Source organism: Anarrhichthys ocellatus, unplaced genomic scaffold (assembly GCF_004355925.1).
Source record: "Anarrhichthys ocellatus isolate YVR2014 unplaced genomic scaffold, GSC_Weel_1.0 scaffold1432, whole genome shotgun sequence".
Classification (NCBI taxonomy): Eukaryota; Metazoa; Chordata; class Actinopteri; order Perciformes; family Anarhichadidae; genus Anarrhichthys; species Anarrhichthys ocellatus.
Window position 1 is genome coordinate 1 of NW_022281406.1, and position 11,263 is coordinate 11,263.

An 11,263-nucleotide genomic window follows, 5' to 3' on the forward strand; every position below is an offset into this window, starting at 1 on the left:
CACACACACATATACACAGTATGTACATATATGTATTTGGACCGCAAAAAAAAGAAGCATGCATGACAGATGGTATGAAGAGCATTTAAAGTAAAATATTTCTGTTTTGGTCGACGTGTCTGACTTCGGGGGAAACAATAAGACGCCTGAAATAGTTTTTCGTCCAGAGACTAAAAGTATGGTGGCGCTATATGTAAAAGTTAAGGGATCCTGAAGAACCTAGTAACCCAAAAACTACCAAGAGGAACATCAGGAGAACATCATGTCGTTGGAAAACGATGAATGTCACTCCATCTGGTAGATGCTGAGATATTTCTCAGCATGAGTGAAAACTTTGACCTGCTAGTTGGTTATTAGAATGTTTAGAACTTGAATATTTGCACCACGTTTCATGCCGATCCATTAAATAGTTGTTGAGATATTTCAGTCTGGACTAAAGTTTAGTTTATTGTCGTAGTGAAGCCATAAAGTCCCTCGACTTACATGTCGAGGGACTTTACAAAGACGACCAATTCGGGTTCTTTTTAGATGTTTTAGAAACAGGAGAATTTAAAAATCTTCATTTGAGTAAATATTTTGCACGATGGAACAACGAAGCGCCGCTGAGACTGAGACCTTGACGTTTGTCTGTTTTTTTGGTCTGGTGTGCCGCTCACCTTGGCATCCCGCTAGATAGACGTCCAGATCAATCTCTCCAAAGTCCCTGAATATCTGTTAAAAACAAAAAGCACAGATACCACTTGATGTCTGCTTGCATTTACTCATTCAAACATCTGACGGTTGAATATAATAAAAGAGACACGAACATTTTTCAAGGTCTTCACGGCAACCATGTCCACGAAGCTGGTGGTGGAGACGTCCAGGACGACGCTGTGCGTGGCCGATGCTCGGGGCGATGCCTGGGTGATGCTGCCGTCCACGTGGCAACCCGCGTCCGAATCCGAGTCTGACGCGGCCGTGTCGTGCTGGTAGGCCCAGTTTACTCGGCCTTTGTCGAGCTCGTTCGTGGAGGTTTCCGTCCAGCTTGAGACGACAATGTCCGCCTTCTGTCCAATGGAGACTCTCCTCTCGGTCACCGTTGACAGTTGGCTCTCTGTTTTACTCTGCCGGAGAAAGGGGTGAAATAACTATCTGACTCATCAGTTCTCATCAAACCCATAATTTGTGTAACGTGAAGTTTCTTGCGATGTCATAGTTCAGTTTAGTTCATTTATTTTTGCACAATTTAAACAATAACATAAAAACAAACAGATCAGAGTGCAGGAAGAGGCAAAAAGCCAACTGGGCCTATTTGAAGCCTCCACCTATACAATATTAAAATGAACGTGCTTAAGATATGACTACGTAAAAGATTATTGATAAGATGTTTTTACAAGATATGAAGTATGACAACAATATCAATAGAAACAACAAAAGAGAAAGAACATGTAACGACATACTTGTTTCTTTGCCTTGTTTTTAGATTTCTCCTTCTTTTGTTGGCGCTTCAGCTTTGCGTCTCGTTTCTTCTTTGCCGTCAGCAGCTTCCCGATTTCAATTCCACTCTGAAACAAAAAAAACCCATCACGTGTGAGTGAGTGAGTGAGTGAGTGAGTGAGAGAGAGAGAGAGAGAGAGAGAGAGAGAGAGAGAGAGAGAGGGGATTACTTATCTTGTAATCAAACGCACCTTCTCCTGCAGGGCCTCCAAGTACATCTCAGCATTCGTGTAGTAGATGGTCTCGGATGAACGGAAGATTTTAATTCCTGGAATCTCTTTGGCCTGCGGGGACACATCACGGGGAGAGGAGATCAGAGACTCACGCCCTGTTCTGCTCTCATCTGCACTTTGCACCCCCCACAGGTATTGCTTCACTGATTGGATTATTTTATTCCACTTAATGACGGAAAGTTGGACTGAAATCTATCCACAGAGAGTTCTTGTGGAGGCTCGGTTCATGCAAGAGTGTCTCATCTACCCACCGCTGTATGTATAATAATGCAGATATGTTCGCCTCATTTTTAAGATGTCTGACTCTGAGATTTCTGTTGCAAACCACAGTACAATGAATAGAAGTTTGTTTTGTTTGTGCAGCTTGCAGCATAAAGAGCTGCAGGCATTTTGTATTTTCGTAGTTCAAACAGGAAGTTAGCCCCAATAGTCCCCTAAACAGCCAATGAGATTCTTCCATTAGATTTGGGATTATTGCAGAAAAAACATGTTTTACATCAGAGAACTAAACGTTAAAATCTATTCAGCTTGTTTAACACAGACTTTAATTTAGACATCTACAGGAAGTGTGAGCCTAATGCTATGCTAACATGCTAACGCAGATAGATAAGCAAGTGCAATGTTTACCGTGTGCAGCATCTTAGCTTAGCATGCTTTCTAACATTTGCTAAGTAGCACTAAATAACAAAGTATATCTAAGGTTGATGAGTATCATTAGTTTTGCAGGTATTTGGTCATAAACCAAAGTCATTTTATTATTAATAGATAACTTATCAAAACAAAGTTCAAAGAGAAAATGACAAACTACTAAATTGAAACTAAAGTCCAACGGCAAGATGGATTTTTTGCCACACCTGTGTTTCATTAGTTAATTAGTTCTTGAGTCTCCGTGTGTCAGTTGTTACCTGTTTACTCACCTCGCTCCTGTTTCCCATGATTCAGCATTCTGTCTTTTGAACCCTTATCTACGTTTGTGTCCAAACCTGTTTTTCTTGAGACTGCAGCCGTGTTTGAATTAAATTGTCAAGCAGATTTTTTTTGGCAACATTTTGGAATGTGGCAAACAGTATGAATGAGTTATACTAAGAAGAACTTTGATTTTGTTTATTTTCTGTTTTATTTTGAAATGTCCTGCCTCCTGTGTCCTGTGGTAGTTTGACTTCCTGTCTTTGTGGTTTTCCTCATTTGTTCTGTGATCACCTGTCTTGTATTAGTCTGTTCTCTTGTGTTTCTTCCACCAATCAGCTGTCAGCCCTCCCTCCTGCCTGCACACCTGTGTCTTGCTGTCTGATTAGTTTCTTGTGTTTTACAGTCCTGTCTTCTGTCTGCTATGTTCCTTTAATATCCCTTGTGCACATGTCCGATCACTTGGTCCTATTTCATGTTGTTTTGCCTTGTTGGATTTTCAGTTACTCATTTTTAGACTCCCCTGCTAATTACGTTTTGTTTTGGATATTTCTTTATTAAAATCACCATTTATCATCCTGCTTAACAATTCTTTTTGACAAAGGCAAAAAACACTTCAAGCAAGCAATTGAGGAAGTTTTATCAAAGTTTTTGATGTTTCCATTCGGCTGTTCTACAGCGATAATACAAAATGTGCATAAAAATATGTGATCGTGAACACGGTTAGTATGAGGCTGAATCCCACAAGTGGTACATGAGAACATATGTACATTTGGGTGAACTGACCCTTTAACTCTGTGTGGATGAATGTGACTCTTACCTCCTTGTAGGTTTCCGTGTCCAAATACAGGTCAGTGCCCGAAACGTGGCCCAAGATAGAGTAGCGGGGGCTGAAAAGTATTACAATCATATTATTATTAATGCAGCTCCTGTGTTTCCATCAATGGTTAACAACTAGTGGCGTGTAGTTACAGTTGCGTCCTGAAGATGACGGTGAGCATGGAGAAGCCGATGGAGACGGCCAGACCGAGGTCCAGGTTGAGCAGGATGGTGCTGCTGAAGGTGACGAGCCACACCATCTAGAGGGCAGCACGGACAATGCGGGTCAGCGGGTTCAAAGAGACGCAAGGTTCACACAATCACTGCGTTACAAACCACATACTGATCTTTACTTTTAGTCATTGACTATAAGAAGTGGACGTTGACTCAAGGCAGTTATTCAGCAGTCGATTGTGCAGAACTTTTATCCTTAATATAATATAAATGAGGGATACATTTTTATATAACTCCCTCGTTTAAAGTATAGTTGTCTTGAACAACGAAATTAGCTTCATACCAAAATGTAAACAAGTTAATTTCTGCTGTAAAGTTGGGCATTTTAACATAGAGGTCTATGGGGATTAACTTGCTTTTGAAGCCTCAAGTGGCCGTTTGAGGAACTGCAGTTTTATGCACTTCCTCATTTGTTTCATTCCCAGATGTTGACGCTTGATTCTGACATGCTAAACGATTTTCTGACTTACTAAATGATATGGTTATAATAATCGGAGGATACGGTCGTACCAGATCAACCTTGTTGGTCTTCCACAGCAGAGGCACGTCCGTGAACTGCTTGAACATTCCTTTCAAATTCACAAACACTATTGTGGATAAGACAGCCTTGGGAACACAAACGCACAGACGTTTTAGCATCGACACACAGCCATTATCGGTTATTAAAAATGTTCCGCAGAGAGAGAGATCATTACTGGAGGGAGAGTGTTACCTTGGGGAGATCTGAAAAGAGAGAACCTATTTTCAAAACCGTGACGAGCACGATGATGGACGAAATCACTCCCGCAACCTGAAACGAACACACACTTATTGTACAATAAATGGGCCTCAAGCTGAACATGAGAATCAAATGTAATCGGGTTGTGTCCATGTGTTTACCTGTGTCTTGCCTCCTGTGCTCTCCTGGACGAGGCTGCGAGACAAAGAGGACGTCACGGAGTAACACTGAAAGAAGCCGCCGATGGTGTTACTGAGACCCAAAGCAACCAGCTCCTGAAACGGCAAGATGGATGCAACATGTCACACAACTTTACACACAAGCCGAATAAAACACAACACTTCAAACTCTGTAATCAAATACTAACGATCCTTTTTTTTTTAAATGGCATTTTTAAAACTCAAAGCAGCAACAACACACTGATGTAGTTTGTACCAAAACACTATTGTCTTTAGTAGTTAGTTTGTCAATTCCAGGAATGTTTTGCACATTGAAATAGAATAGAATGGTCTACACGGCGGCCATTTTTTAAGTGCATGGTTTCCATTGCGGCCGTCGTAGTGCGTTAACTTCAGTATAAACTAAACCTACTTCAGTCACAGACTCACTGAGGGGAAGTTTTGCAGTAACTGCTAAAACGACTAGTGGAGTAGTAACGTTACTATCTTCTTAACATAACGGATGGATTCACTGCAACAACAACAACCAGCAAAGATCAGTCAAACAGACCTGGAGTTAAAACCAGTCGTTCCTTTACGGCAGCTCACCGAGCTCGAAGCACAACACTGCTCTACCGTGTTCCCCGAGGCGTCAACCGTCCCTCGGTACTTTGACCGGATGGTCCTGAGGTCAGTCGATACTATTGACTTGAGGAAACTCTTCCTTGGAGATACTGTTCTGTTGTGAGATATCTTGGGCATGGCCGTATATTGTTGACGCTAAGCTGCAACTCCACTTCGTCGTCCATCCACATATGAGTCCGATTTAGTTCTTGCCATGGCATCAAATATCAAATATGTATAAATAATGAACTCTTACTTTACTGTTGTTTACTATGTGCTAACACCGACAAAGGAAAATAAGCCCACTTAGCATGCTCAGACTCTTTCTTTTTTTTATGTAGAGGAAAATATGTATTAAAAATTTTGAGTGTTGATGGGACCTCAGGGTGCTAACAAGAACCAACATATTGGGTACTACGAAGAACCCTTTAATATTCTCCGGGTTTCATTGAGAAACCTGAAGGGGTGATGTGGTTCAGTGCAACCCAATCACAATTTTTTGGGGGGTGTGGTCCTGGATTGTGGGGGCTGCGTATGTCTACATGTGCAGAATTGTGGCGAAGGCACAGCGTGTTAGAGGTTCTTCCTTTTGTGTGTATTTATTTCCAGGGAAACATTAATGTTACTTTCCAATAAAGTAATGACATGACGTGATGTCGGTTCAGTCTCAGGTAGTGTTTTGGCATAAAGAATGAATTAATAAGCTTCTGTTGTACCCTTTAGACGTGCTCCTTTCACGCTTCTCAACCACGTCTCATTAACTTCTGCCAGTTGCACAAAAAGTTATCAAAAGTACAACTTTGTTGCTATGTTGTGCAGATAATCTGCACATTATATTAACTGGAACTTCATGAATTTATCTGACTGTAGTGTGGAGTCACATGATGGTGTTCACAGTGAGACACTCAACTGTTTAGAGATGGACTTGCTTAATGATCTATGGCCAACTCCTGAACAGGTTTAGCCAATCAAATATCACTCGTTACTGTTAGAAGATAATTCAGAAATTGATTTTAAAATGACTTGTAGAAAGAAACAGGAGAAACTCCCTTTCTCTAAATTGCACAAACATAGATTTGACATTCACATGTAGAATCTGGAGGCTATGGGACAGTATTGTGGTATCGGGAGAGTTCTGGTCTGAATTTTGTTCTCGGAAGGCAAACTGTTTTTGGCATCCATTGACCGAACTTAATCCAGGACAATCTGAATCTGACTCTTCACGGTTAGCAGTGAGTCAGACAGGAACAGAGACGCCAACTAAAACTCTCACAGCTGCTTGTGAGTACCAGAATGTGTGTGTGTGTGTGTGTGTGTGTGTGTGTGTGTGTGTGTGTTCCTCACCTGGTTGCTGTCCACCTTGTAGCCGTGTTTGAGGGCGAATGTTTTGCCCACAGAGATGTTGATGGCGTAGCCCACTATGGCGATGGCAAAAGCATCGCCGATCAACTCTGAAAACAGCGTGGTGTCCGGAGCTTGAGGGGCTTTGAGCCTGAAGCCGGAGAGGAGAGAGGAACAAGTCGGGTTTTTACCACTTTTATCACCATCAGGTGACCAGGTGATCAAATGTAATTAATGGGGAAAAAATGGATTCACTGCAGATGTGGAGCTCTTGCCGTTTCTCTGTTTTTGAATTTGTCACTCATTGGATTGTGGACTGCCGTTTTGAAGCCTTGAGTTCCGAGATTTGTCCGTCACCATCTTGGATTACGGCCATCGCTATGTTTGCTTGTTTGCAACCAGTGAACAGGAAGTGATCATATCTGGACTGAGGAGGAGTGACGTAGAGACGCCGTGTACATCTCTGGTAGAGACCTGTCAATCACCGTGTAGCCCCGCCCTAAAGCATCCCCTGCTTTATGGTCTGTTTGACTCTAAATGGACCATAATGTACTAAATGAACATCATGCTGTATTGAAGAAGACTTGAAACTAGAGATTGAGACCATAAACTCATGTTTACAATGTTTACTGAGGTAATAAATCAAGAGAGAAGTAGAGTCATTTTCTCATAGACTTCTATACAACCAGAGGAGTCGCCCCCTGGTGGACACTAGCGATAATGCAGCTTTAACACACTTTAGCACCGGGTTCACTGGTTGCAGCATGGTTCCTACCACATCTACCGGCATCAAAACAGGAACACCTCCATGTTTCTACAACACCCTAGAACGGACAAACCAAACACTAGCTCTAGAGAAAGCATTTCACGTTTTTGACGGTACCTGAAGGCCACCGTAGTTCTCTGTAGTGAGCGGACGGATGTTCAATTGGTTGCAATTTGCAACCTTACCGCTAGATGCCACTAAATCCTACACACTGCTCCTTTAACAACATCCTTTTTAACTTATTCAATACAAATAGAGAATACTCAACCATCATATTTTACCAAAAAAGCTGTTGGCGAACACAAGAGAAGCTCAGAGTAGCTTCTTCATAGGATACAGCACATTACAATAATCTGTTATTGTATCTTCTCTTTTTATGCCTTTGGGGGAACTGTGTTCACTGATGAACTTTTGAACTTTTATGGAAACAGAAGCGTTTCAGAAACTCACTCACACAAACACACACTGTGACTCTTTGCAGACTGTGTTTCTTTGTATTATCAACTGCTCTACATATCTCAACAACCACGAAAGAATCTCTCACACACACTGTAGAAGATTAACTCACCCGCTGGGAATCTCTCCAACCACATCAACGTTGTATTTACTCGTTAGTCCGCAGAAGTGGGTGATGACTGTTGCTGCTATGATCTATTGAGGGAAAATAAAGGAAGTTGTATCCGGATGTGAGTTGAGTCATTACTTTCAACACATGCAGAGCCCTGTTTTTGGCTGTAAAAGCTGATCACTGTGGTCGAGATGCTGGACTCGTGGAGGACTCACCACTATGATCTCTATGGGGATGGGGAGAGGCAGCTTCTGTCTGTAGCAGGCATTGACTTCTTTGACCACAATGAGAACAGACAGGGCAACCAGGCTGACCACCAGCTCCGGCACTTTAGTCTGCGGCAGCAACCGGCAAAGATCCACCAGAGTCTGTGAGGAGACGAGTGGAGGAGAGAAGGACGGAGCAGAGGGGGAGGGGGGGGATGTTGGAAATCAGGTTAATCCACATGTAGTGTAGAAGGCAATGAAGCCAGAACAAGTTTAAAGAGTAACTAAACCCTCAAACCACTTTTTTTTCCAGCTGAAACCATACGTGTATTTAGTAGGGTTGTTGACATTTTAGTGCAAAGTATTTAAATTCAACACATTGTGTTTTGAATATACATAGCGACTGCCCTCTACTGGTTCAAATCCAGCAATTGCAATTACATTTTTCAACCTCTCGTCAGCATGTGCATTATGACATACTCACATAAATAAGGGAGAGAGGACCAGTGAAGCGAGCCGGCATGACTCCAAACAGGTACTTGAGCTGAGACACACACACATGGCACGCTGATCCCGTGGTGTAGCCTCGAACCAGCGGCTCAGAGAGGTAAGTGACCACGAAACCAAACCTCACCAAACCCAACAGGATCTTACAACGGGAAGAGAGAGAGGGAGTCATCAAAAGTAGAGACGTGTTGCTTGTTCTGTACCTCGATAGTCATTTTTTAAAATTTGGTTTCAAATAGAAAAAAACACACCTGAAAGATTCCCGCCAGCACCGTGAGGGAGCACGCGATCCGTACTCTGGATTCATCCCGCGTGTCGAGGTTAACACTTCCCGTCTCGTTAGTGCCATTCACGATGAAGTTACTATCTGGAGCCAGCCTCTCCGTCACACTCCCAACCATGATGCTGATCACAGCAAACGTACCTGAACACACACGCAAACACCAGCAGCTTTACTTTGATGGATTGATATCTTTATTTACATGTCATGCACATAACGTGCCCAACCCTCATGGGTTTATAAGACGACAAAAATACAGCTGCAGTGGACACACTTCATTAAGTTTCATTAAATTACAAAACATTCTGCCTTCTCTCTCAGGTCTGGCAAACAAAATCTGCGACAAAAAAGGTTCCTTTCCGGAATAGAAGTAATCTTTACCAAACATTACATCCCTTATGTCCTCGTAGATTGGACAGTAAAACAGAAAGTGCACCTTGTTCTTAATCTCACCAACAAAAAGTCTGTCCTCATCTGAATTCAACCTACCTTTGTTTATATTATGTGTTTAATCACTGCCACTCTCACACACACTTTCTCGTCTCACCTATGGAGATGTGTCTGGAAGTACCGAAGATGAAGTAGACCAGCACCGGGTACAAGGAGGTGTAAAGGCCGAACACCGGGCGTAAGGAAGCCAGGAGGGCGTAGGCCATGCCTGGTGAAGAGAAGAAACAAAGTCACAAACTAACTCAGATTTGGGCTGTTTTAAAGACTTTTTGGGGGAATACACTTTCTTGCTTGAGAGCAATGGAGCAAGTGGAGCAAATAAATCCCCATTATTGAATTAATATCACCTTTTTGTCTCTTTAAAAATAAATTTGACTTGTGCATTCAACTCGCCCAGCATGCAACTTGCTCCTGGACACTTTGACATGCAGACGGGAGGAACCTGGGATCGAACTGCAGACTTTGTGGTTACAGGACGACCCGCTTTAGCCTCATCCTCCTGAGCTTCATCACACAGTCCTCCAAAACCAGCTGATCATATTGAACCCACCTGTATCAATGATCATTTTGACATAAACAGGGAGTAAAACCACTTTTGGACCATCCTCTGAGTCGGTTCAGTTGGTTTGTCGTGATCTTGAGTTTTATGGTGGTTTCTTGTTTTATTTTGAAAGTTTTTCTCCTCATGTCCATGTTTGGTTTCACTTCCTGCCTTTGTATTTTTCCCGCCTGTTTTTCTACCACACCTGTGTTTAATTAGTCGATGAGCCTGTGTTTGCCTCACTGTTTCAGAGTCAGGTCTCCTGTTACCTGGCTGGATTTGGACTTCAAGGTGTAAGTTACTTTTTAATTAAATGTTCATGTTCTACCAACAGAACCAACATTAAATGAAAGTTCCTCATAGTAACTTTAAATTAGCTAAAAGTAGGATTGTACAGTAGCTGAACAATTTGCAAGTCAACGTTAGCTAACTTTAGTAGCCAGCCAACCGAATGTTAGCCTGCTGATCTGACAGGATGGTGTTGCCTACGCGTCAAGCTAAGAGATAATTACATGTTAATAATAACTAGATATAACATGTTAATTAATGAGCTTTAGAGGTGCTGGTAGGTGAATTTTGTTACATTTGGACAACGCCATGCTAGTTTACAGTCTTTATGCTAAGCTAAGCTAACCCTGAAATCTTGTACTAAGGACGGAGAATAAGTGCAATTCCCATGACGTTGAACTATTCCTTTTACAGTTTGGGAGGTGTGATGTGGATGAAGTGATGAACCACTGCACACATTCATACGTTGATACGAACCCTGAGGCAGATGCATGATGCCCACGCTGCAGCCAGAGACCAGGTCTCCGATGACGTTGTCTCTGATGGAGTAGCGAGGCAGCCAGCTGAGAACGGGGATCCAGCTCAGCGCCGCCTGCTTCAGTCTGGGCACCGAACACCTGCAACAGACATCCCAGAATGTTAGTACAGAGTACACAACGTTCATACTGATTACACAATGTCCCTTTAAATATTATGATTATATTCTAAAGAGTGTTAATTCCTAGAAAACATATTGTTCTTTAAGTTTAGACAAAAAAAAAAGAAACTGGTATGATACCAGATTTAAAATATGATGAAATGAGCCTTGTGAACTGAAACACCTGCTACAAGTTTTATCAGCTGGCCTTGTCCTGTCTGTGTGCTGCTGCTGACTAACGGATACAGGCTACAAGTGAAGTGGACGGCTTATAAAACTCAGTGTTGTTGTTTGACTAGTGGAAAGAAAGCATCTTAAACACACATTCAGGTGTTTATTTCACTTCTTTGTCTGTTTACGTCTGTAGATTTCTCCTAAATTCACCAAAAGTTACCTTTACATGATGCCTCATTTACATATTTAAACATAACATTTCAGAAGACTTGTAATACAATAAATAATCCTCTTAATGTGAGTGATGAAGTGGTGAAGTTTCATGGTGATATCTATG

At 42.0% G+C, this 11,263-nt stretch overlaps 1 protein-coding gene across 1 annotated transcript; it reads right to left on the reverse strand.

The window, feature by feature from the left end:
• Positions 1 to 456: 456 nt before the first annotated feature.
• On the reverse strand, positions 457 to 10,694 carry slc26a6l2 (solute carrier family 26 member 6, like 2). The gene is made up of 16 exons (XM_031839244.1): positions 10,593 to 10,694; positions 9,384 to 9,494; positions 8,808 to 8,980; positions 8,534 to 8,698; positions 8,059 to 8,211; positions 7,844 to 7,926; positions 6,513 to 6,660; positions 4,548 to 4,661; positions 4,381 to 4,458; positions 4,179 to 4,274; positions 3,588 to 3,694; positions 3,436 to 3,505; positions 1,668 to 1,760; positions 1,440 to 1,544; positions 807 to 1,103; positions 457 to 711 (listed from the first exon to the last, which is right to left on the reverse strand). Exons 1-16 carry the CDS (start codon positions 10,606 to 10,608, stop codon positions 550 to 552), a joined length of 1,971 nt encoding a protein of 656 aa, XP_031695104.1. The 5' UTR covers positions 10,609 to 10,694; the 3' UTR covers positions 457 to 549.
• Positions 10,695 to 11,263: the final 569 nt, after the last annotated feature.